At 52.4% G+C, this 26,333-nt stretch overlaps 1 protein-coding gene and 1 long non-coding RNA gene across 4 annotated transcripts; one reads left to right on the top strand and one right to left on the bottom strand.

Moving 5' to 3' along the window:
• Positions 1 to 465: 465 nt before the first annotated feature.
• On the bottom strand, positions 466 to 6,539 carry LOC126913636 (uncharacterized). Its single transcript, XR_007709218.1, has 5 exons — positions 4,082 to 6,539; positions 2,747 to 2,971; positions 1,879 to 1,968; positions 1,734 to 1,803; positions 466 to 1,048 (listed from the first exon to the last, which is right to left on the bottom strand). It is a non-coding gene; the product is annotated as an uncharacterized LOC126913636 (long non-coding RNA).
• On the top strand, positions 3,482 to 25,954 carry B4GALT1 (beta-1,4-galactosyltransferase 1). 3 transcript variants are annotated; one of them, XR_004781171.2, is made up of 7 exons: positions 3,507 to 3,879; positions 14,144 to 14,379; positions 19,931 to 20,118; positions 20,690 to 20,812; positions 21,875 to 21,979; positions 22,534 to 24,242; positions 24,530 to 25,954. XR_004781171.2 is itself a non-coding variant. In XM_035562989.1 (6 exons), the coding sequence occupies exons 1-6, from the start codon at positions 3,576 to 3,578 to the stop codon at positions 22,667 to 22,669; spliced, it is 1,092 nt and encodes a 363-aa protein (XP_035418882.1). In that variant the 5' UTR covers positions 3,482 to 3,575; the 3' UTR covers positions 22,670 to 25,954. The 3 variants fall into 3 exon arrangements, 1 of the variants encoding a protein (XP_035418882.1); XR_004781172.2 differs by having other exon boundaries at positions 22,534 to 23,968; XM_035562989.1 differs by having other exon boundaries at positions 3,482 to 3,879; positions 22,534 to 25,954.
• The last annotated feature ends 379 nt before the right edge of the window (positions 25,955 to 26,333 follow it).

A 26,333-nucleotide genomic window follows, 5' to 3' on the forward strand; every position in this document is an offset into this window, starting at 1 on the left:
CACCTGCTCATTCTCCAAAAGGCCTCTGTGCACCTCTTGAAGAGGATTATCCTCACTTCTCCCCCAAGGCAGGCACACAAAATAGGATCTCAGACATGGCTCAACACTACCCAGTTGAAAAGATGCACAAGTGTATTTGCCATAGGACTGGCTACAACTGAAAGAAAAAGGGGGAATCTGCCCTGTGGGACTGGTAAGTACATACAGGCCCACATGCCTTACTTGTCACAAGTGCAGCATGCCCTCAGTGTCCAGCAGAGCCCACAGGAGGCAAAGCGGGTGGCAGGAGCTGGTCCACCTTGTCACCCACTCTTTCAGTACTAGAAATTAGGGAGGACACGTGCAAAAAGACTTACAGGTTTGCAAGATGCCATCAGACATGAGTCTTGCACTCTGCAAAGCTGGACCAGTTTCAAGCCTTTATTTTGAGTACTGACCATTGCAAACTGTAGACAAAGCCTGTTGTCTAGCCTCCCATGGGACTTCTTTCTGCAGAGCCAGTACTGATTTGACATCCCTGGCATCTCGCACACCTTGGAGGCCACAGTGACCCACGGCTGCAGAGGGGCCGAGGAGTTGCCCCCTGGTCCTATACTGCCAGAGCAGGTGCACGGGCCTGTCCATGTGGGCACTGTGTGGTACCCCCATGGGCAGCACACAGACACTGGCAGGGCATGGGGTGACAAACCAGACTCTATGGATCCTCCTGCTGGCTGTGCCGCTCACAAACCCCTCTTTCACACATATTCATGTCCTGTCCTGGATCCTGCTGAGCCCCTCAAGGACTTTGCTGCTCTTTTGGGGTGATGGGGCTTATAATCTCCCTCTTGCTCCTCATACTTTAATGCCTAACCACGAATGTCTCACCACATATCAGCGAGCCTTCACGCTGTTGCACCCCAATGGCTTGTTTCAGCGTGCATGTTGGATGTTTATGATCTCTTCCAACTGCCAAGTTTGATTAAAATCAGAGTTACAAGTCGTCAGGCATGGTGGACTGGCAGACATGCTTGTGTGCAGCGCAGCAGCGTAGTTACGTACCGGTTATCTGCAAGGACAAAGAAAGGCTAAAAATTACCTTCACCAGAAAAGAACATCAGTACTACAGCGAAGCCAGGAAGCTAGAAGCTGATTTGGTAATGTAGCAAAGTCAGATCTCTGAGAACAAGAATTAAGGTTGGGCCAGGGTGGAGACTGCTGCAGTGACTTGGTGGAGAGGGACAATGTGCAGTGTGTATGAGAGCCTAAGGGCAGGCATGAAAGCATTTGTCCTTTAAGACACGCATTTCTATTTCCTTGTTCTCTGGTTCAGTAGAACATCTTACCTCTGTGCCGTAATAAAAAAAAAAAAAAGTATGTCATTATGTATTTTACTGTGTATACTTACATTTATCTATTCACACATGACTGCACACCTGCATCTATGCAGAACGTAAATGATCTCTGACAGCAGCATAGCCTGCTTTCATCTGTAAGCTTTTCTCTGCTTCCAAAGCCATTCTGCATAAAGCAGTGGTTTCATGGCAAAAACATTAAGGTTTTATACCACTCACACAAAACATAGCTGCTTTCTATGGCAGGATGCTAAACAGAAATATGTGGAAATGTATGTTGTAAACTTCCTAACTTTATGATGTTTGTATCAGACACTGCACAATCTTCTTTTACAATCACTTGCTAAATTTAAGGCATGACATATTTAATAGCTTGAAGGGAAATCAAATTGACTCTACCTTGAGTCGCAGTTGAGGCCTCACTCTCTCTGCATCACGGAAACTTTCCCAACAAGTACCCAGCTCAAAGCTGAAAAAAAGTAAAAGACAAAATTTACATGCATTATTTGCTGACAGCAGGGAAACAGGGAAGCTTTGGACTGACCTGTAAGTCTTGATGAATGGTTTCTCTGCTCAGAGTCATGTTCCTGGGGTTGCCTTTTGCTAACTGATCCATAACAGATATCTGGAGGTCCTGAGGGTTTGAAAGATGGGTTTGGTCATTCAAGGAGGCAACTTATGAGCTGGTGGTTAGTTGAACGCTGACCGCGAACATCAGTCGCAATAGCATTAGTGTCATAGATGGCTGCATTGTCATCCTGATGCTCACAAAATCAGGTTCATGCAAAGCAATAAGTACTGGATTGACTCACAGAAGCTATCAGAAAGAACCGAGAAATGTGTGAGTAAAGGGAAAAGAGGAGGCAGAAGTATTTGGTCGTATAGCTTGACTGTAGTACAACTGTTTCTCTTTGAGCTTTCCTGTGGCAAAGGTCCAAAGGCACTTCCAGATAGTCAACGGAAGCCACTTGGGAAGGACAAAGAGGCACTGAGATCCAAAGTCCTTGTCCTGCCAGGTGAACAAAGCTCTTTTTTCTCATGACAAGGTGGATTTTTACAGATCCAAGGTTGCTCTAGGAGATCACTGACCATTGCAGGTCTTAAAAATGAGCACAGACTCCACAATGATTCACCTTCAGAGGTCCCTTCCAACCTCAACCGTTCTGTGATTCTATGAATCAGATGAAAAAACGTTGACCTTGCGAGGTCCAGCTGGTCCAAACCTCCACAAAAACCAACAGAAACAGCAACATGCGGGAACCGACCTCACAAAAGCGTGCCTGTCTTGGCAGGACAAAGAAAGAGCAGCATTGACAAGACAAGGAGGCAGCAGCGTTGCTGGAGGTCAAAAGGCAGGACACGATACACTTCTTCAAAGCCCGCAGACCGCGCGTTAATCTGAATGAGAGTACCTGTGAGCAGCCTCTGAGTGTGCGTCAGAGGAGATTCCGCACGCGCTGGACAGGAGCCCAGCTCCACAGACCAGCGCCTTGGCGGCCCACCAAGCAGCACTGCAGGCAGCCGAAATCAGCAGACGACAAGGGCCGGGGGGAAGTGGCAGTGGTGCCTGCGTGCGCTGGGAAGTCGCGTTCACCCCGGGAGGTACGTGGGTGCACTTCTCCTCGCAGCGCCTTCGCCTTCCCGAGACAAAATAAAGAGCAGTGCTGGGAGGACTGCCGGCGAGGATTATTTATTACACTTGCAAACCACTTGGGTGTCACCCGCTGTCCCAGGAGCGCTCCCCGAGGCCCAGACACGTGTGTATCAGCAGGGCCGTGTGTGCTCAGCCTCCATCCTCAGCTCCAGGGAGCCGTGGTCCCGCAGGGAGCCGTGGTCCCGCAGCGAGCAGGGCCACAGGCGGCTTCCAGACCACCACGGCTCCCACCTGAGGGCATCAATGAGCCGGGCAGGATTAGAGGGACATCGCGGGGATCCTTCCCCGGGCAGGGGGACACCTCCGAGGGCACACCCCGGGGGGACACCCAAGGGGGGGACACCCAACAGGGGGATACCCCGGGGGGCCCGGGGGTGTCTCGTCAGCCCCCCACCCCCGTCCGCTTTCCACCCCCTCGCCGCCAACCCCTGTCCCCCGTTTCGGGCGGAGGCTGCGGGCGGGGCTCGGTGCTCGGGGGCCGCCCCCGTCCGGGCGGAGCCGCCGGCGCCCCCGCCCCGTCCCCGGTGCCCGTCGTCGGCGCGGTGCGGCGCGGGGCGGGCGGCGCTGCCACGGCACAGCGCCTCGGCATGAAGGAGCCGTCGCTGCCCGGCACCTCGCTGCAGCGGGCCTGCCGCCTCCTCGTCGCCTTCTGCGCCCTGCACCTCTCGGCCACGCTGCTCTACTACCTGGCGGGCAGCGCCCTGGGGCCGCCGCGCAACCCCGAGCCGCCGCCGCGCCGCCCGCCGCCCGCCAACGCCTCGCAGCCGCTGTCGCGACAGACGCCGCCGACAGACGCCCGGCCGCGGCCGCGACCCCGACCCCAACCCGTGTCGCCGTCGCCGCCGCTTCCTCTGACGCCGGAGCCGTGCCCCGAGCCCTCCCCGCTGCTCGGTGAGTGCCCCCCGACAGCGACACCCGCAGCCCCGCCGTGTCCCCGCCCCGACGGCGGCCGGGGGAGCCCCGGGCTCGGTGCCCGCGGGCTGTGACAGCCCCCCCGGGGGGCACCGGGGACGCCCCCGCGGTGGCGGAGGCGAGGAGGGGACGGGGCAAGCAGGGGAGCGGGTGCGCGGCCACCAGCGGAGCCCCCCCTGACCGCTGTGCGCGCCCCCGCTGTGCGCGCCCCCGGGTCGGTGAGCCCCCGTCGCCCCCGGTGCTTTCCCCGGGTCTCCTCGGCGAGAGGTTTCCCTTCTGGTGTCTTGGAGAGAGGTTGGGTAATTTCCTCTGGGAACTCTACCCAAAAATACCTCCCCTTGCGCAATCCCTCGCAGGAAGGAGCGGGCGGGCTGCGCGGAGCTCTGCTGCCTTTGTGTGCGCACGGGGGGAGCCGCGCCGAGTGGGAAGGGGCCGCGGGGCAGAGCCTGGAGCGCGCTGGTTTACGCATCCGAGCGGCGCTTCCCGCATTTGTGGACCTGTGATGCAGGATCCTGATACGTGGCAGCCTGGCTTGGGTTTTGTGCGGGCTGGAGCCGCGCTCCCACAGGCCTTTCCCCAGGGCCGCCCGGGTGCTCGCAGCCTGGCGGCGGGCCCTCTGCGGGGCCGCATCCCCTGGTGCCCTGGCTTGTGCATCAGTCTCCCATAGCTGCTCGGACCCACTGGCTTTGTCACGAGACAGAGAGAGAAGAAAAAGAAGAAAAAATAAAAGGAGCAGACTTTCAGCTCTTTTCCGCCTCGTACAAGGCGCTCGTGCAACTTGCTGCTGCAGGTAGGGGAGCTCATCCTGCTGGCATCCCAGCGCATCCTGACCTGGCCCTGGAGTCTGGGCATCACCTGGCTCATTGCTGATGTGCCACGTTTCCGAGGGCACTTTTTATTTGCTGGAGATCGTAAAGGGAGAAGAGGCTTTCAAGCAGCTACCTGTGGTTTTCAGTTAATGAAAGCAACACAGAAATTCATAGTTTCTCTCGGTACCCGCTGGTCAGCTGTTTATGGATCGATGCATCTGAATAACAAATGACTGGTTTCTTATTTTAGCAAGGCGGTTTTGAGGTCACCAAAAGGAACTGTGTTGTGTTTTTTTGTTGTTGTTTTTGATTCGTGTCTTTCACTTTTTCCCCGTGCATCAATTTAAGCTGAAAGCAGCTCTGCAAGCCCGTCCTCACCAAGTGGATGTGGGAGCCCTTTATGAGCATGGCTTTGCTTTAAGCCATCTCCGCTCACCCTGATCCTCTCAGGAGCGAGTCATGTGCTTCGAAATACCCGGAGTTGAGAGAAATGCTGCTCTGTGTCCCCAGGACTCAAGGCATTTTCAGGCTTGGTGGCTGGAGGATCAATTCAAATACACTTTGTCTTCGGTGCAATTTGTGCCCAGTGCAGAGAGGCCGGAGGAGGCAATTGGAAGTGGCTGCAGATGTTCAGAGAGTTGCAGGGCCGAGCAGAAAGTAGCCCTGAGCAGCATGATAGGCAAATAGTTTCCAGCTTTGCTGCATGCAGTACTCGGGGGGGTTGCGCTCAGGTGCAGGTTGGCACGGCACCCGCACGGCTGTGAAACATGTAGCCAGCATGTCAGTAAGAAACCCAACTGGCCTGGGGTAAAAATTTAATTTTTTACCACTTTTTTTTTTCATGTTTTGATGGCAGGCAACGTTTGTAAAACAATCCTGTCGTACCTCGGATGTTGGTCAGAGCTGAGTCTGCTCTGATAATCTTCTCATGTATCTCTGTGATCAGCGTGGGGGATGGAGAGGTATACTGTCTGCAGGCATTTCTGAGGCTTAATTCACCCACTCAGAATTCAAAAAAATCTTCTTTCTCTGCACAAAGCTGCTTACCAGTGTAGGTGTAATGAGCAGGAACCAGCACGGACCTTCCTGGGATTCCCTCCTTCCCAAAGCCACAGGGAAGTGCTCTGGTGTGAGCAGGTAGCTCCATTCTCCCCCCTCCCCCCGGCACAAACCTCGGTTCATGGACACACACCTCATTTTCTCTTTCTTTTCTTCTCTTCCCCACCCCCCCACCCCGCCTCACTGGGAAGCATTTGATGAATCATGCAGGATATGTGTGACTGAGCTGGACTGGCGTTTTGAACAGTCAAATAGCCAGATACTGCTTTCAGAGCCCCAGAGGTTCCCTTCTAGTGATGTTCAGAGAGAGTAGCTGACAATCCCTGCTGTCTGGCTCCTGGACAAACACATTAGCTGAATGTGAGGTTTAATCTCTACATGAAGCTGCTGAATTTAACCTGCTTTTATGGTTCGTTTGCCTTTATTTATCATTTGAAAGCAGGAATTAGGGCTGGTGAGATAACACTGCAAGTAAAACTTGAACTAAAAATCCTTAACAGCTCTGAAGTTCTTTAATATAAGGTAATAAAAGCATTTGGGATTTATGCTCCAGCTGAGAGCTGCATGCCAATAAGTGTCTTAAATGGGATACCTGGAAGCAGAGCCCACTTACTGAAATTTCAGTCTCTTAGAAGCCCGAAAGGCAAATGCGAGCTAAAATCCAGCTCTGTGCTGCCGGTGACAATCCCCTAAACAGTTACAATTTTTATCAGCTGTAGAACAGCATCGTTTTAAAAATAATAATTAAAATAAAAAAAATAAAGAGTTGCTTTACAGAACTAGCGTATGTGTCGGCCTGCATGCTTCCAAAAAAGTCAAATGATTTTCTTCTCCCGTTTCCATGAGCTCCGTGTCTTTCGGTGATGGTGCTGTTTTCTGCCTCCGAATTTCAGTGAGGAGTGAGGAAGGAGGCAGCTTCTTTGGTGGCAATATCCCCATGTAAAAGAGCTCATCTACAAGCAGCACTTGTCTTTTGGTGACAGAAGTCTGCAAGGCAGAATCTCATGGACAGGCTTATCTATATTTCAGGGATGTCATTGTCGAGTCCTGGCTGGTCAAGAGCACGTGTTGTTTATGGAAGTTAATTTAGAGTACAGCTGTCTCTTTTTGCAATTTTTGACCCACATTTAGATACCAGGTGTGGCTGGCAGAGGGATGGCTAACCGAAGAGACGTGTCGTCACTCTCAGCCCTGTGAGCGTCGCATGGCAAAGACAACCCAAGTGCCCTAGACACGCCGCAGGGAGGTGTCCAGCTCTGTAGCTTTTTGCCCCCAGAGTTAGGTTTAGAGAACATAACAACACCAAACCCTAATAATTTAGGGAAATCATCAAAACAAAAATAAAAGCTCCATGGTAATGTAAGAACCAGTGAACTGTCCAAAGCACCAAACACTGGAAACGCACTCATTTTCTGTAATGCCTAAATATGAAAGCACTTTCTAACTGTTTATTTGGTGGGAGATCGTGGGCATGGAAGAAAAACAGCTGTTTCTTCCAGACATCAGAGTCCTACATGGAGACACCGATGTTTTCCACCGACGGGGAAGGCCAACGTGGGAGCAGACGTGCTCTGTAAAATTGGTGGTAATGCTTCGTGTCTGTGTTGCAGAAGGTTATATAGGTTACATGCTGCCTGAAAAGTCAGAGATCTTACAGACAATCTAGTGCGAGGGCCTGCTACCTGTGGACATTTCATGAGGGGGGGCAGAGGACGCCTTAGCATCAGCACAATCCTGGTGGGGCGTAATTTGGGGTGAGGGAGTGGAAATCTTGAGGTGTCCAGCATCCCAGGGTGCTGGAAACACCAGTTCCTAAGAAAAACGGCGGTGCTGGTGCCACTGGGGTTTGGCAGGTCCTTGCCCACCAGCCCCACAGGAGGCACAGTTCAGAGGGGATGCCCCGTCATGTCATTCTGTAGAAGTAAAACAGAAACTTGAAGAGAAGGGCATGGAGAGGGCCTGGGGAGGGGGAGCTAACACGTGTACTGGTTTGCTCAAGGTTAGGGCTTTTTTGGCCTCGAAAGAGTTTGTGCTGAGCTTCTCCAGAGAATATGCCTGAGGTGTTTGGCCAGGAGTGGTTGTGTGTTCCTGGCAGCTCGGCTGGCAGCACTGCAGCCATCCCCACGGTCTGGAGCACATCTCCCTTGGGAAGCGCAGGCTTTCTCAGCAGGCAGGGAGCAGTGAGCATCCCTGCCCCAGCACAACCCCTCTCATCCCCTTGTCTCCTCGAAGGAACGGTCTTGGGTTATTATTAATTAGGCTTGCAAACTATCTCGGAAAGGCACTGTGCCTTCGTGGAGAGCAGTCGTTTTGGGGACGCGGCACAGCAGGTGGGGTGCGCTGGAGAGAAAAGGAAAGTTTTCCATCTCGTGCGTCTAGTGTTTTATAACGTGCTTGTTTCCCTGCCAGCGCTGATCTGAGGCAATAGCTAGGGTTGTTTTTTTTTTGGAAATTGGGCCAAGTTATGCTTGGAAAGAGGCAGACGCTTGCAGCTTCCCGAGCTGCTCTTGGATGCAAACATCGGCTGAGCCCTCGGCCTCCCTGTCCCGGTGTGGAGCTCCTTGGACACCAGCGGGCAAGGCAGCGGCTGTGCCCACACCTGCCAGAGAGGCTTCGGGGTGAAGCGGTGGGGATGAAGGCCAGGCTCTTGGGGGGTGTGGAGGGAGCAGTGCCACCATCCCGTTGGGCTAGAGGAGGTCTTGCTGCCCTGCAGGGATGCCACCTTTCCCTCAGCGTCAGTCAGCGTGCGGCAAGGCGCGCACCAGCACCTCCGTAGCTCTGCAGACAGCCTTGTTCCCAGCTGCCTCCCAGAGATTTTCGCTGTCGCTGCAGCAGAGCAGTCCTGGGGCAGTCCCCAAGCAGTCCCCAGGCAGCTGTCTGCCTGAAAGAGGGCTGCTTCTCTCGCCTCGCTCACTCCACGGGGCTCCAGGTGCGGCCCCGCGGCTGGGTCCGGAGGGCACAGGACTGGACCAGGAGGTCGCCTGTCCGTCCATCCGCACGTCCTGCGGCAGGGTGGGGTTTTCCTGGCGGAGAGGCGGCTCAGCCTTTTTCTGATCCAAGCGGCCTGGGAGTCTCTTTGTTTGTTTGTTTTAAGTTTGCCGTTCGAGGGCCTGGAATTTAATTTCACGGCGGCAGCCTGCAGCGAGCGCCAGCGTGAGCGGGGCTAATCGCATGCAGATCGTCCCGCTTAGAGGGAGAGGGCTTAGAGCTGCTTCACCGAGTGCGAGCTGGATTGCAGCCACCAGGGAGGACTTTGCTTCTCTCCCCAAAGTACTTTCTCGTGGAAAGCACAAATTAAAAAAATAAAAGAAATTTAAGACACCGTGCGCTAGTGTGAGGCCTTGTGTTGGAGTAGGTGTCGTATGGGGCTGGCTTCAGAACTTGTGCCCGGGCTATCTTTTGCAGTCAATCTGCATCCAAAGAGTGCAGACTGGTGTGAATCCTTGTAATTTTCAGCCCCTTTCCTTCTGGGGTCCGTGGTGGTGGACGAGCAAGGGCACGTGCTGGGCTCCAGGACTGCAGCCTCACGCCAGCAGAGCTGATGTGTGCATGGGGACACAGCTTCATGAGCGTAGGCTGGCCGAAGGAAACGTATCCCGGTGCTCGGGAAGGATGTTTTTCCCCCACCAGGACGTTTACAGCCAGATTGGAGGCTGCCCTTGGCAGAAAGAACAGGCTTGCCCCCGTCCCACAGCTTGCTCCCTGGGGCTGCCACGTGGGTCTGGGGGCTGGAGCAACCCCTGCTCCCCAGCCAGGGGCTGAGGCTTTCCGGGGTGGAGCTGGTTTTGTTTTTCCCGGCGAGGCCTGTGTCGGTGCGGTCGGCGGGCCCTTCCCTTTTCTGCTCGGGCCCTGCAGAGAGCCTTTTTTGTTTCTCTCTGCGAGTTCTGCTTCTCTTTTCCAGTTTTCCTTCTGCACGGGCTTGCCTGCCTGTGGCAGCACAGGCGCACGCGGGGCTCAGTGGCAGGGCAATGGAAACCTCCTCGCCTGCCTGCTACAGGCAAGCATCTTTCAAGCCTCCCTGCTGCCTGCTTTTGCTTTCATTCTCACCAAATTAAACAACGGAGATCTGTACCCACCCTAAGCCCGGCTGGGGCAGCTGTTAGATAGATCGCAGCATCAGGCTGGGCAGATGCTGGGCTCTTTGTGCGGGTGTCCTCCGGCACTCAGGGCAAGCAGGGCGAGGGGCCAGGAGGTGTGCTGGCAGGTTGTACGGCTGGAGTTTTAACCTTTGTGGCAGACATGGCCGCCTGGAAGCGGGGAACAAGATCACCCAGGCTTTGGATCAGGTCGTTGAGGTGCTGCTGCGCTTGGGCACTTTGCTCCCCGTAGGTTTTTGTGAGCCTCACCTTTTGCTTCGTTTGAAAAACTGTTTCCTGTTTGTGTGAACCACACCGGCTCCTCTGGCGCCTGTGCCTGTGCAGAGCTTTTCCTGTGCACCTTTTGTTTGAAGCTGAGCAGAAATGTTTCTGAGTGAGAGAGATGGGGGGTGGGAGACAGCTGGCTTCTTCTTGTTTTTTTGGTCCCTTCCACTGCCACCTGAAACTCCCTTTTGCAGACTCTGAGTTGTTCGGATGTGAGGCAGTGCTTTTGCATTTTTTGCAAACTTCTGGCAGTCCCTTGACCATATTTTCAAGGCTTTCTTTTGCTAAAAGCGTGCAGCAAGGCTCATGAAGATGCTGTGTGGGAGCTCTGTAAATGCGAACCCAGGAGATGTCTGCCTACAAACCCCGTGCTGCACACGTTACCGGGGCTGCATGTCCTCATAGCTCTGTCACACGGGTGTGTGTTTGGCAAAGGCCCAGTATAGAGTAGCAGCTCCTGTGTCAGGCAGTCACTTTGAGCGGAAGCAGAAGAGGTTGAGATGAAGTGAATTGGGCTGGAAAGTTTACATAGCAAACACGGAGCAGGATACGGTTTTAGCCAGTGTGACAGCACCCATGGCAAACTTCACACCTTTTCTTGGCATCCGCAGTTCTTGTCCTGGGCCAGCATCCTTGGGGCTGCTCGCTATCCAGGTAGTCAAACTGCAGTCAAAATGATCTAAAATGTGCAGCTGGAGCTGTGGCCCCCGTCTCTGCTTGGGAAGCCTGTGTTTGCAGCTCTCATTCTGTGCTTGTCCTTCATGAGAAGCGAACTGAAAGCATCGATTTGTGCCGGGTGGCATTTTGCTGCTGCTTGCTGTCAGCTGTGTGGCCCTGTGAGGTCTGATTTGTTTTCAGACGTTCTGTGTTTGAAAGCAGCTTATCCAGATTTTTACATTTTCCTATTCTTACTGATGCCAGTGAATTTCCTAGCTGGGTGACTTGCGTTCAGCTGATCGTAGAAGTGGTACTGCTGTGAGAACAACAGAAGCAGTACTCGAGGAGGGCTCGTGGACTTGGATGTCGGGCCAGTGTTTGTGAGAGTACGTGCTACACTTAAAACTGACTTTATTAACAGCAGGAGGGGAATACTGCAGATAGTTCCTCATCAGTCTCCCTTCCAGCCTCCAAAACTGTTAGATCTGCCTTCTGCAGCTAGCTCTTATCATGGCTGCTTTCCTCTCCTGTCTTTTCCTGCCTGACCTCCCAGTCTCTGAGAGGCAGGCAGGAACAGGGCTTGGCAGGATGCGCGGTGACCTAGGAGGACTGCATCTGCCAGCCTGCACAAACACCCTGCCTGTGGCTCCCAGAGCTCGCACACTGCTGACGAGAGATTCCATGCAAATTGGGCTCAGCAGCCAACCTTCTCTCCCTGCTGCTCTGCCAGCTGCTGGCAGGGCTGCGGAGCTGTCGGGGTGCCACTGTGGGGAGAGATGCTGCGCAGTGTGTGTCCCTTCCTGCCCCGATTCCTCCCCTTCCTGCGCCTTCCCCACGCTGCAACGCACCCCGCAGGTGCCGGTGGGCTGAAGGGGACTGGGGAGACCTTTGGGAAATGCAGTGGTAATGGGACCTTAACACCTTGGTCCGAGAAATTGCTTCCTTCTCATCCGAGAGGGAAACACAGAAGCAACTGTTTAACGTGGGAACTGGGAAGCATAAAAACTTTCCCACTTAGCCTGTGCAAAATGCATCATCTCTGGGCAGATCATCATTATTCTCATCATTATTGTCATCACTGATAATTTTTCCCCGGAGAGCAGTGCGTTGGGATCCTGCCTGGTGCTGCAGCAGGCTGATCACAGTCAGCCCCGCTCCCTGCTGAGCAACCCAAGGAGCAGTGAGGCGGGTGGGATGCTCTGGAGGAGACCTGCCCTCCCGAAGGACCAGCAGTCTGGCCACCTCTGCATGCGGGCAGCGTTCGTGTCCGTCATTCCCCGGTGCGTACTGACCCCGCGGTGGGTGACCTGTGAGTACACACGTGTGGAAGTAGTGGCTGGAGGCGGCCGCTGCGCTGCTGAAACACGCGGAGTGGTGGTATTGATGCTCGAGGCTTGTGCTGCCAAAGTGTCGGCACGTTCTGTGGCACGCTTCCAGGTGCAGTCCGGGAGCTGGCATCGGGCAGGCACCATTCCCAGTAAATTGCTTGCATTCAGTCACCTCTTCTTGCGGGCTGAGCCTGCCCCCATGCGCTTGAGCAGTTCCATCAATGGGTGTAAGAGCAGTCGGGAGATGCCTTCGCATCCCAGACGTGACACCTGCGCCTGCAAGGTCTCGCTTCCGCTGTGCCGGCAGCAAGTCAGGTGGCAGAGCTGCCCCGGGGGTGTGCTGAGCATGCCTGCATCCTTGGCAGGTCATCTCTAGCCAGAGCGAGCACAGGGCTGTGAAGCACGCCCCACCTAAAATGACTGCTAGAAAAATAACCTGGGAATGAGCCAGACCTGAAGTATCACTTCCACCTCTCTAGCTGTGTGTGAAGGCACAGATTTGGGTGTGTACAAGGTTGGTTGTATCAGTCACAGTCTTACATAGCTCCCAAAAGCCCTGGTGCCCCTCCTCTGGGGGCTCACCACCCAGTGCCTGTGGTGGGGCTCCAAAGGGCAGTCCCTTCTGCAAAGTTCAGCCTGGCTGTGCAGCCCCAATCCTGCCAGGGGATCACAGCAGCAGTCGCAACCAGAGGTTTGTGCGCTGCACGCTGTGAGTCTGCACGCTGTGGCTGCGTCTTCAGCAAATGCAGAGAGGGGCTGGTGGCCCTAAGGTGAAACCCGTGTGCGAGTGCACACGCACCCAGGTGGAGGAGAGGGAGAAGAAGCAGCAGCCAAACCTTTCAGGAGTGATGCCCAGCCTAGCGTTTATGGTGAAAACCTTCGGCTTTGTGCATGGGGGTTGCCGGTACAGAGACTGTGGCGTTCCTACTGGAGCCATTTTGTGCTGGTAGCTGGGCGTGCAGGGCGGCTTTATGGGCACCTCAGGCTGATTTATTAGCTCGCTGTCACTGAGCATGGGATGTGGCAGAGGGAGTGGTGCTTCCCTGGGGAGCTGCGCCACTTGTCAGGCTTCTGCCACAGGTCGATTCGTCAGGGCTGGGGCTGCCCGTGCCAGCAGGGCATCCAAAAAGTGTTCCAGGATGCCACGCTGTCCCTGTGATACTCATCCGCTCGCCCCATGTGTTGCATTGCCTTTGTCTGGCTCCTAAAATTGAAGGCAGCCTGGTGCAGCAGCTCCCGAGCGGGGCCCATTTCAGCAGTCCCTCCCTGAGCTCGGCACAGGAGTTTCTCCGCTGCTTCGGGAGCTCGAGCGGCTCAGAAGCTGTCGTCTTCTCTGTGCTGCCATGGGGCTTCTCAGTTTTACGCACCAGCGTTGGCACAGATCAATCTGGCAGTTTCAAAACCTGCCGCTGTTGAAACCACGTGCAGGAATTGCCAACTGCATGCAAATCCGGACATACTTTTGATTTTATTTTTAGTAGCTCTAGCACAGGACTTTTGATAAATAATGGGCACGCTGTCAGAACACTGAAAGTATCTGTAAGAAAAAAAGAAAGAAAGGGGGTTTTGTTCACTTTGCATGTGGGCAGCCTTGGCGTAAGTAATTACGTCGGCAGGAGAGCGGGACTATTTTTGAAGCACTCGACTCTCACGCTGCATGAGGTGGGTGGGGGCGCAGGGGGCAGCGCTCTGCTCTGGGCAGGTTCCTCGATGTGTGTGCCAGTGGGAGCACAGCTGTGCGATTTTCAAGAATTGTTAAGCATCAGCAGCTTCATTGGGATCTGACAGCATGAGACCAGAGCGTTTGCAGGCTTGCCCTGGGTGGTGGTGTGTGGTTGCATCAGGTACAGCTGACCCCAGCTTCACACCTCCGTGCACCACTGGGATTTCGTTTAGATCCAAGCCTGTGTTTAAAAAAAGAAAATGACAGCAGTGAATATCTGTGCATGAAGGATGTGTGCCCGTAGGAATAAACGGTGCGTGGCCATCGGGACGTGCTAACTGGCTTTGTGCTGTGCCTTTCTTCCAGTCGGGGCACTACGCGTGGAGTTCTCCCAGCCTGTGAACTTGGAAGAGGTGGCGAGAATAAACCCAGAGGTCAAAGATGGAGGTCGTTTCGCTCCAAAGGACTGTAAAGCACTTCAGAAAGTAGCAATAATCATCCCGTTCAGAAACCGAGAGGAGCACCTGAAGTACTGGCTCTATTACCTGCACCCAATTCTTCAAAGGCAGCAGTTAGATTATGGAGTGTATGTTATCAACCAGGTAAGATGCTGGAGACACGGGGCTTTTGACACTCTTGCAGCGGTGTCCGTGCCCCCTGAAACGGGGGAGTGGTTACTTTATCCTGAATGGTATGGTACTGGGTTGGCAGGCAGGCGTAAGGTTGCTTTGAAAGGCAAGAAAAAAAAAAGAAAAAAAACACAAGGTGAAGCACAAAAAAAATGAATATGAGCAATTTTGCTTTGATGATTTTGATGGAAAACCTGGAGTCTGCTCCTCCAGTCAGGCATGGCTCACTCTAAAGAGATTCTGGTTGAAAAGCTTGTTGGTCAGGAGGAAAAAAATCCCTAATAGCCCAACCCAATCTAATTTCTCTTTTGAAAAGTTCCTTTTCACAGGAACTGCTGCAGGAGTTGCACACAGATCTGTAAGCTGACCAGGTAGCCTTAATACCTGATCTGGCATTAGGCGTGACATAAAGCCGTAGGATTTCACTCACTTCCTTCAGCAGCTTTTGTTCACGGTTAGTAATAAAGCATAAAGTGTCAGGATGGACAAAAGAAAGGTGCCACAGTGCAGCAGGTAAGTGGCTGTCTGCAGGCAAACTGAACAGAGCAGGAACAGGCAGCAACAGGCTGTGGGGTGTGCGTGTCACTTTTTTCCTTGATATCTGGAGGACGTAGTCTTGTCTTAAAAAGAAAAAAAAAGGTACATTTCACTTCAGGCAATATCAATCTTAATTTATCCCACAATGGTGCTTAAGTGATTGGGTGTTGGAGGAGCTTACGGTGTGCGGGCAGTTGTGTGGGCAGCAGCGTGTCAGGGCATGAGCAGCCCTGTCGGTCCTGGCGGGCCTCTGGAAGGACAGCCCCGCAGCGCAATATCGCTCTTTGTCCCGTTTTGGTCTCAGTTTTCACAGAACTGAGAAGTAGTGTGCTTCCTTAAATGCAACTCTGGCCCACGTGGGCGCTGGCCTCGTGGTGCAGCCTGAGGGGAGGGTGCCGCAGCCCTCACGGCGATCCAGAGCCCACGGGCTGCCTCCCCGGAGGAGCTGCTGGTGGTCTGGAGCCAGCAGCACTGCTGGGGCTGGTGTCTCCCCGTCGGTAGTGCCATGGGATGAGGGAAGCAAGGGGCTGGATCGCACAGAGCCGTGCCGGTGCCCCATGGGCTGGCAGGGCCCCGGCTTGGCCTCAGCTTCCACTGCCGCCACTGTGAGGGTTTGTGCAGCCTGCGTTGCCCTGCCTTTGCAGCTCCTCCTCTTCTCTTCTGGTGCTCTGTCCTCTGGTGCTACGCCCGCATGCTCTGAAGTGATTGAACCCTCAGAGAAGTCATTTAAGGAAATGTTTTTGTTTGTTTGTTTGTTTGTTTTTTGTTTTTTGTTTTTTTAAACTCACCCCTTTGGGCAAAGCTGGAGCGGGAGTGACGTCCAGCATGCTGGGTGTATGTATGTGTCCTGGACACGTCCTATGGTCAGATATAATAGGTTAGTAAGTAAGGCTGCTTGATTTGCAAAATCCTTCCTCATGCCTCTTGAGAACTCGTGTCTGGAAGAGGCAGCATGGTCAGTGGTGGTAAACCCATGGGATGCATCTCTCCAGGGTGAGTGGGAACACTGAATCGAGAGATTCGCAGAAAATGTATTAATTCTGCCAGAAGTACAGTGGGATAATGGTCTTATTTCTCTGCTGTCTTGACAATTGCTTTTCTCTTTTTCTTGTCTGTCCTTCCCTTTGCATCTGCCCTCCTTTGTTTTTTGTTTTTTTTTATTTTTCCTTCTAGTGGGGAAATGTTACCTTTACTTGTTAATCCTGTCTATAGCAAAGCAATCACTGAAGCAAGGAGAATTACTGTGTGATCTGATTCTTACACGCTGCCTACGTGCTCTTCTGTCCTCTGCATCTCATAGAAAGAAAGAGGAGCGCTGAGCCCTGCTACTGCTGCACTGGTAATGTCAAACTTCTTCCTTTCAGCACAATGCGTTTCCCTCTCAAGCCCGTTGTGTCTCCACCATGCTGTTCTTGCGTGCCTGAATGCCTCGGAGTAGGGCTTGGCTGGAGTCAGGAGAATGATGTTCGTAAGATGTCCAGCATGTAACAGGAGCCAGTGGAAAATGTGTGTTACGTCTGCCCCTCCCTAGCCCAGCAAAACCCAAACCTGACACGTGGAGCAGCAGCTGTAGGATCCTTCAGATAAGCTTGAGATGAGAGATGCACGGCTGGGTGCACACCCAGCTGATGAAGCACAGACTTGGCTTCGTGGCAGGAGAAGGCAGCGGTGAATTTGTCAAGTCTGCTTTAGTCCTGCTTGCTCCTGCAGTCGCCCGTGTGCTCCCTTATGCATTCACAAGACCACGAGCCTGCAGTAGCCGTGCAGTCGCAGTCACTTTGTGTGGACTGCGTGCTGCTGCTCCATGAGCTGCTGTGCATGCCAGGACATCTGTGCACTCAGGTTTCAAAACCAATTTTCTTGCTGCCTCTCAGCCTGTGCCAATGCCCGTGTGGCAGAGACCTCGTGCACCAAGCTGAAGTTCAGGAGAGAGGAGACTTGGCAAATTCCCTAAAAACTGCATTTTCCACTGGTCCCCAGTGTTACTTGCAGCACCCTTGGTAGCAATTTTCCAGAGAGCATGTGTGTGTCTGTGTGTGTGCGTGGCATCATGCCCGTTCCTGTTATATCATGGGGTATGCCAGGGCTCCCCAGGTATGGGGGTAAAGGAGGGGATGGTGCTTGGCTGGTAGTGGCCAGGGAGGTGATGGCTCTCTCCCAGTCAGCCAGAAACACTTATCCCCACCATTACCTGCCCCAGACCTAGCGGATTCGGGATCCCATTGAGGGAGATCTGGGTCCTCTGCACTGCTGTGCTGCCTGCAGGAGGGATCACAGAGCTGCCTCCTGCCTCAAAGTGCGAGACAGGGCAAAACTGGGGTGAAACCACTGTTCGGGTGGCAACTTGCTGGTTTGCAAGCCTCTTAGTGTGAGTCTCAGCTCCGTACACCCCAATTGAAAGAAGGCAGCATCCTTTGGTGGGTCTGGCTGAGCAAACTAGATCCAGCAAAGGGAAGGGGGAAAAGCCTAGCTGATCTTCTCCAGGTGCCAGCAGGAGCCAGCATCATCCCCTGTCGGTCTGAGGCAGCCCGCTGTGCCCCTTTATGCCAGTCTCTCATGGGGCTGGTGGATGGCGATGGGCTTACAAGTACTGGAAGAGACGCAAGAAGTAAAGCTGTGAGGCAGAAACAGGTGCTGGGCACCAGCGCTGGCTTCTGATGTGGGCTGAGCTCCTGGACGAGAGAATACAGGGGGAAAAATTGTCAGGGAAAAAAAAAATAGATAGCAAACAATGTGCTCGGAGCGCACCTTTTCTTGTCGAAAGCCTAGGAAAAGAGGTGCAGAGGCTACACCTGGAACATGGCAGCGGTGCCAAAGCAGCAGCCCCCCATCTGCTGTGTGGTTCTTCGGGGCGATGCCCTCCGCCAGAGCCAGTCCAAACCCATCCCTGCCCCTGCGGCGAAGAGCGGGGAGCACCCACGGGGCGTGGAGCTGCCAAGCAGGGGCAGGCAGGAGGCTGTCTCCTGCCTGCTGCGCCTTGCCTGCGCTCCCAAGCCTCGCCGGTGGTGCCGTGCACCTGGACGGGGTGGCCGCCTGGAGAGCAGATTTTCCAGCTTTGCTTACAGTTCCTTTTCTTTCACAAAGTCGGGAGTCAGAGACAGGAGCCTGCAGCACCATCTTCAAGTTTTGAGATTTCGATCCCAGATACTGGAGGCGTGCTGGTGCTCCTGAATCGCCTTAGGTTAAGAAACAGGGATTTCTGCAAAAAGGAAAAGCTCTTACGGGGGGGTTCTGGGATAAGTTTTAAAAAGCAGCTCCTGGTAGAATTGTTAATCCCTGAGTGTCCCCTGGATGATTGAGGGGCTGCCGTAAGGCATGGATTAAATAAGGCTGAGCCTCTGCTGATCACAAAACCCATGTGAAGCACGCTGCTCGCCTTGCACTATTGCTACAAGAAGAGCAGCCAAGGGGTATGAAACGAGCAAGTATAGTTCCTGTTGCAGGGAGAGGCCCTGAAAACTGTTTTTTGAGGACCAACCTCTGGTGTGGCCCAAGATCCCCCATCCCGGTCAGGTCTCCTGGCTGTACGGGCTCTGCTGGGGCTTGTAACTCCAGCTGCAGGACTGGGGAGCGCGTGGGCTCGGCAGCCCCTTTGCCAACAGCCGAAAACCCTCTGTTCCCACAGCCGCAGCCGCTCCCTCTCCCCATCCGCTTTGTTCAACTTTCATTCATCTTCTGTGCTCAAGTTTTCACAGCTCTTGCTTATGCATGATGGTGATCATCTTCCCACCACCTTAGTTATTGCGTGAACCCTTTTATTTCAGGTGAGGATGCTGAGAACTGGCTCAGATCCTCCTCCACTAAAGCTCACTCCTCCCTGTGAAGTCATTTAAGCCCCAGGCAGGTGCTGAAAGCTCTTGAAAACCTTGGTTTGACACTTGCATGTTAAATCCTTCGTTTGAAAGATATTTGTGTCTGTTTCACGGTTAAATTCTTGGCTCTCAAGCCACAGATCCATTAACCAGTTTTGGTTACTAATTATTAATTGGTTACTAATTATTAATCCAAGTGATCTGATTAATCAGTTTCTAAAAAGATTATTTATTAACAAAACAAAGCCGTTCAGGAGAGGAGGTAAATGGGATACTTCAGGCTGCTTCTCTGTATTTTATCTATCCTTGATTCGTGTCCCACACCGTGAGTTCGCAGCAGGGTGGGGAGCCGATTTGCACGCCTACACGCACACACATGCTGCAGGTGCCCGGCACGGCAGGGCAATCCTTTGGCTCAAGGCTGTGGAGAGAGGAAGGTGGGAAGGATTTGGCAGGTTGGGTCTCCTGGCTGGCAAAAAACTCCAGTCTCCTTCAGCACTGCTCCCTGTGCAGGGCTTGGGTTTGGTGCTGCTGCGGGGCCAGGTGCTGGTTGAGAAGCCACCCCAAGGCACCAGTGCCCCCAGGTGCATGGGTGTGGTCCCGTTGCTGGTTTTTGAGAGCACCCCAGCAATCCACCAGCCCATGTGTGTGTGCCAAGCCACGTGTACTTCTGCCCGAAAGAAGCCGGGCCGATTTCTTGCACCCGAGATGTTTAGTCCCACAGTCCTTGTCCTGGCCACAGCCTGAAGCACAGCCGTGGTTTCTCTCCACGGTACTCAGAGCAAGCACCTCCTTCCAGAGCAGTCATTTGGGTTATCTCGCTTTTGCTTTTTTTTTTTTTTTTTTTTTTTTTCCTGCTGTGGGAGGCTCCAGCTCCTCGCCCTGCAGTCCATGAGCTTCCTCACAAAACTCAGCCCTGAAATGCCTGTGTGTGGGGTGAGATGGGATGGGGCCCTCAGCCCCCACCAAACCATTGTCTGGCCATTTTGGCTGCCCCTGCGGCTGGGACCAGCTCAAATGCCAGGTCCCCGGGCACCACAGGAGCACTCGGTCCCCAGCTCGGGATGCCAGAGACCTGCAAACCCAGCACGGCAGCACCAGCGACAGGTAAGAGACCTGTTGATTTCAGCTGTTCAATTCAAGTCACTTAACCACCTTTGTTTGTTTTAAACCAGGACGGAGAAGAAGAATTTAACCGTGCTAAACTGCTGAATATAGGATTCACGGAGGCTTTGAAAGAGTATGACTATGATTGCTTTGTGTTTAGTGATGTCGACCTAATCCCAATGGACGACAGGAACACCTACAAATGTTACAGCCAGCCAAGGCACCTCTCTGTCTCCATGGATAAATTCGGATTTCGGTGAGATGCCGCTCGGAGGGGCATTTGCTTCCTAATTCCACCGCGAGCACCGCAGGCCAGGTGCAGCATTACACATCCCCACCCACCACCAAAACCCTGGGAAAACGTCTCTGGAAAAACTCTGCCTTGGCACACACGTCCCTGTGGGAGCAGGCGGCTGGGGCGGAGGGAGCAGGGCACAGAAATGAGCCATTTTCTGAAATTTTCATCTTTTCCTTTCCTTTCTTTTATTTTTTTTTTACGCCAAATCCCCCCCAGTGAGTTTAAAAACTCAACCCATGAAGCAAAAACCAGTTGTGAGCCCACATGGCTGGCAGTGCCCCGGGTGTCCCTGCCCCAGGCGTGGGCCCTGCTCAGAGCAGGCCCTGGGGCAGCTGCAGTTCTCCAAGCAGCCAGGTGATGTTCAGAGCAGAAATGCAGGCCCCGGGGGTTTCTTCTGCTTGCTGAAGCAGAGCCAAGGTCTGTGGTAGGTCTCGGGGGTGGGTCGGTGGCCAGGCAGCGGGCTGGGGTGAAGGGCACCGTGACCCCTCCTTGGGTCCATCCCCTAATGGCCTGTTCTCCTGAATTCCAGGTTGCCCTACAATCAGTATTTTGGAGGCGTGTCTGCCCTGAGCAAGGAGCAGTTCACAAAGATCAATGGCTTCCCAAACAATTACTGGGGCTGGGGCGGCGAAGATGACGACATCTACAACAGGTAAGTGAGTACCCACCTTGGCACCTGGAGCCATGGGAGCGGGAGGGAGAAGACCTTCACCCACAGAGCCCAAGGCAGCTCGAGCCTCGCCCAGGTCTGCAGCCTGGCAGTGCATCCCTTTGTTCCCAGGAGGGATTTGTCTGTCAGGTTTTAAGCAGCTCCAAACAATGCTCTGAGCACTTGCTTCCTGCCTGGAAGAAAGCTGAGCAACGCTCAGAATTGCAAACGAGGAGGAAGATATTTGCACAGGGCAGGCCGGGCCCTCCTCTGCCTGAAGATGAGGGCAGATGTCTGTGGGTTTGTGTTACCTTCATGTCCCCAGGAAGGTGGGGCCATCACTTTGAGAAATCATTGTAGGAACTTGGATTTGAGAGTCTCCTGCTGTTTCTTGACTGCAGAGCACACCCTGCGTGGTTCTTTCTCTGGGCTTTCCAAGCTCACCTGGGATGACTTCTGGTGGGGCAAGGCACTCAAAGAAAGGTGGTGGCTGCCTCTTTGGGCACCCATGTTTTGAGGGGCAGGAGGTGCTATATAAAAATTAAAAGGGAGACGCAGGAAGGAAGAGGTCTGACATTAGCATCCATGGCCTGCAGTTGCCTTGCAGAGCACACAAATGATGATGGGCTGCCCCATCCCTGTGCTGCTTCACCACTGCTTGGTTCAGTTTCTATCAGCACAGCACTTCCTTGCACTTCAGCTTTCACATCTTGAAAAACAAATGCTCTTCTGGCTGCTTTCCAAATGGGTTAAAAACTAGATGTCTGCCATTCAAATTCCAGTTTAAAGCCTGAGGCAAGGTTAACGCAGGCGCCGGCAGAGCAGGCTGGGGTGCAGGGAGTTAGCAGGACCCTGGTGCAGGCAGGGGGGTGTCTCCTTTCCCCACATGTGCACATGTGGGAAAGGGCTGGCTGTCCTTCCCTCTTGGCATAAGCAGCCTGCAAATGCACAGCAAGGTCCTAAACTAGAAGAACAAAGCAGGTAGTGGCCGTTAGTGGGGAGCGTGCTGGAACAGCCCTTGTCCATCACCTGTTGCGGATGTTTAATATACTTTGCTTCTGACAGGCTGGTGTTCAAAGGCATGGGGATATCGCGGCCAGATGCTGTCATTGGGAAGTGCAGAATGATTCGCCACTCACGTGATCGGAAGAATGAACCCAACCCTGAGAGGTGCGTGCCTGCATCCCTGTGCTCCCACTGCCTTGTGCTCTCTTCCCCTGCACCAGCCAGCCCCACTGCTCTGAGTCTTGGCCATCTCCTGCCCACCTTGCAGTCCCCATGCTGGCTGCACCCTTTCCCTGGCCACTGTGTTTCCTTCTCTTTCTCGTCTCTGCAAGATTTCACCACGGCACCAATGCCTCTCACCATTTTATTTCTTTCCCCCCTTTTCTTAAATATCCCATGCACATCAAAGTAAGCTGCAAGTGGTTGTTACCAGATTGGTTTGGGGGAATAAAACCCTTGATTTAATTCAGAACTGAAAGAAAAAATAATAATATAATAAAAAAAAAAAAGGCCGGTGTGGTCTGAAAGCTTGGCTGTTTTCTCCTGGCTAAAAGCCATCCCCTTGGTCTCGCCAAATGAAGGGTCTGATGGGACCCACGCTGATACCCACCTTGTTCTTAAGGACCGGAGCTGAGCTGCTGTCCGAGAAGCAGAAATAAAAACGTCACACCGAGTGGGGGTTGTTTTAAGGTTTTCTTGTTTGTTTTTCCCCTTCGCAGGTTTGACCGAATTGCTCACACAAGGGAGACAATGGGCTCTGATGGCTTGAATTCGCTCTCCTACAAGGTGTTAAGGACTGACAAGTACCCTCTGTACACAAAGATCACAGTGGATATTGGCTCACCAAGCAGCTAACACCACAGGCACAAGAGAGACCTTGTGTATGTTGCCTGGGACATCTGGCCTTGCTGATGCTTTATATCTTCTGGTTTTATAACAGTTGCAATGAACAAGGACAAAAAAAGGCCTCATTTGGTGTGCCAAAGCCTCTTGAAATTTGGTGGACAAGTGCTTTTATTCTCTCTTTTTCTTTTTTTTGGCTTTTTTTTTTTTTTTGACTTTACACAACCTTACAGCTCTACATTGTTTTTTAAGTCCATAAGCTGTATGTAAGAGCTGTTAATATTTACTTTGGTGGAAAACATTGAATGTCATCTATCTGTGACAGTGCTCCCTACCTTAAGTTGATTGCTGGACCCAAGTTTTACTGATTACAGCTGTGGTGCATCAGCAATTACTGCCCATGACATTTTGGTATTTTAAATTAGGTGGATGAAAGCATTCCTTTTAATTCATTCCTGGTTTTACTTTATGAAGGACTGTAAAATGCTGCTAAAATTGTACAAGTTTACGCATTTCATTAGATTTTTTAATGGAGACAATATCATGTCTTTTTTTTTTCCTAATAGTGACCAAAACATTCTTCTCTGCGTGCAGAGCAAGTTTTGAAAAACCAAGTCTGAATAACCAAGTCAGTGAATGTCACTATTTCTTTCAGTCTCAAAGGAGACTTTGAGTGAGTTGAGCCAGAATCTGCCACTGAGCTAGCTCTCTGCATAGGGTGGGCGCTACACAGATGGCACCTGCTTTGTGATCTGCAAGTACTGCTGGCTTCAGATAACCATACTTCTGGATGTGACGGTGATATTTTGCCTAAGCAGAATGTGACACTTGGGGAATATTTTGTTTGGTTGTTTTTTTGGTGCATTTTTTTTTTTTTGGATGGGGGTGGGGGTGTGCTTTTTTATTCCCCTAAAACAAAGATTGAGTGTGTTAAATTGCACGATGAAATGATGGCCTTAAAATTTGCTGACACTTGATAACAGTGGTAGAAAGCTACCACGCTGTTCAAACATTGTCTGAAGACAAAGAGTGAAGCTTTGCTTGCAAGGTCATGCGTAAAACTTGAATTCACTTATTACTTTTGTTGTTGTAACATTTTAATAACTTTTAAAGTAATTTGTATATCATAAGCGGAATATTTAATAACAGATTAAACTAGGGTGCAGCATAATAGGATATGCTTCAAGGACTCCTTTCTCTCCAGGCTATTAGGCTTTTTATGGATCGTAACGTATAGGCCATGTGTTATATTTGCTCTGCGTACCTGTCCACGGAACCTCCCGCAGTGCTGAGACACTTGCAAGACAGCAGGTATCCCATTTTTTAATTATTTTTTTATTATTATTTTTTCCTTAAAGCCTGTTGAGACACGTGTCCTGTGTCGGGTAGCTCCCTTGTGGCTTTTGAGGCGGCGAGGAGCATGCAGGCTGCAGAGCACTACCTTCTGCTTGTGCACCAGGGCACCAGCAGCACCCCGCTTGTCCTTCCCGCAGCCCTGTTGAAACCCTCAAGCGCTGACACCCTCGGAGCTGGGTTAAGTGATTTTTAAAACTCTCAGCCAAAATGGAGAGCTTAATTCCTTCTGGTGAGTAGTTACTTACCAGCTGTGACCATAGAAATTTGCACTTCCTTGGCCTGTGCTGAAGGCTGTTGAAATCAGGGACACTTGTTGTATTGGGGATCATCTTCAGCACTGCCTCTTTCTTTTTCACTATTTTTTTTAATTGATTTTTTTTCTTTATTTTCTTCTTTTTGGGGCGTTTTGGACCTAAAGATTTTGCTGAACCCTTGCACTGCAGGGGTGGGATCCTGCGGGGGTCAGGGGGCTTACTCTCTAAGCAGCCAGGCTATTTCCTTGACATTTCTTCCTAGGCCAGCAGCGGTTCAAAGAGCAGAGACTGTACTCACTAGGAAGACACGCAGCTGCCTTTCCAACTTCATTTTGGAAACGTGCTCATCCCCTTGAACACCGTTGCTGGCCAGACGTGCTGCCTCAGTTGTGCTGGGTGTGGAGCAAAGGCAGGCTTGCAGGAGGCCGGAGCGGAGCGCAGGGAGGCAGGTGTTCACCACTGCATTAATTAAAAACGTGACTCCTTTTTGGCAAGTCAGGCTCCAGCGCTTGCAGACACAATGGAGTGCAAGAGGAGGTTGTGTTACAGGAGTCAGGTCAGACACCTACCTGCAAAATCTTGGCGCAGCTGCAGTCTGCACCAGTAGCTGAGGCATAGGCGAGGGCTTCTTTTTTATTTTATTTTATTTTTCCAAAGGTGCCTTATAAGCAGGGCCCCACTCCCACAGGTGGCAGGCAGGTCAGCACCAAGCCTCACCAAAGCTCCACTGAAGATCCTGGGTCTCTGCAGAGAGCACCTTGGATTGGTCCTGAGCCTTTCGTGTGCTGGAGAGCAGGGACCTTCGACTGTGGCTATGTCTGTCTGCTAACTGGCTATGCAAAGGGGCTACCTGCTGTATTTTAGTGTTTCCTTGTTTGTTTGGTTGTTTTTTGAGTTTCTTTATTTGTTTCTCCTTGCCTAATGATTCTCTGGGGATTAGAAAAAGTCAGCGTAAGAACTTCTTGTTCCGCTGTCTGCTGGAATCACGGAGTATCATGCAGGTGGTCTGAGCACTTGGTTCTAGCTGTTGCAATCAAAGCTCTCTACAAATGTGCCTTGAAAGAAGGGAGAGATGGAAGCTGGAAAACCAGGAAACCTGAAAACCATTTTCAGCACAGAGACACCAGTGGTGCAAGAAGCTGCCGCTTAGTTTCTCTCCCAGCGCTGAAGCCTCAAGCCATGTCAGAGCCGAGGATGCTGCTTACCCTTCAGTGCTGAACCTTCATGTCCAGATCTCACTGCCCCTGCATTAAGCTGTGCTGGTCAAACTGGTGAAACACTCTTGGTTCAACCTGGCCATGAAATCTTTCCCCCTGGGTTATTCAGGAGCCTTTTCTACACATGCTCATGTTCCACAGAAGTGAGTTTTGACCTGTACTGGGTGGTGCTCTTTCCACTCCCGTAGCGACACTCAAAGTGATACCGTGTGTAATGGTTGAAACCTGCAACAAATAGCTGCAAAGGAAACGCTAATGCTTGGTTTCTTTGGGATTGCTGTTTGCTTGGTGGGATGAGAGAGGGTCCTGGCATGCAGCTTTCCCCCCAGATCTTGCTTATGTACTGGACTGCTGCTCATGGGTCTCCCGCAGGTGGTTTTGCTTTTGCATTTTTATCATTTATATACCAATGGGTGTATAGTCCGATGTTCCTACTTTACTGTTGGTGTCAAATAAAATATTTTCGGTTATGGCGTTTGGCAGCATTACTCTGATGAAGTGGGCTTCCCAGCCCGGCTGGTCCCACAGCCTCCTTGCATTAACTTTCTCCACTCACTTTGCCCCCCAGAGTGAGTTTCTCTCCCTGTCCTTGCAAAAAAATTTAATGGCACGGGAGGAGCAGATCCAAGAGTGCCCAGGTGCCACCAGAGGACCACAATTTGCCCGTGGGTCAGGGGATTGCATGCCACCAGGCCGCCAGCTACGCAGGGGAAGCAGGTCACCGCTTGCTCCCTGGGTGCTTGCAGGCTTGGCTGGAGATTTGGAAATGGAGAAATCGTTGCTGGGAAACTGATGCAGAAGCCTGCCTGCCTTACTTGGCACCTTCTCATGCGAGCAGTTTCCGCGGAG

Source organism: Cygnus atratus, chromosome Z (assembly GCF_013377495.2).
Source record: "Cygnus atratus isolate AKBS03 ecotype Queensland, Australia chromosome Z, CAtr_DNAZoo_HiC_assembly, whole genome shotgun sequence".
NCBI lineage: Eukaryota > Metazoa > Chordata > Aves > Anseriformes > Anatidae > Cygnus > Cygnus atratus.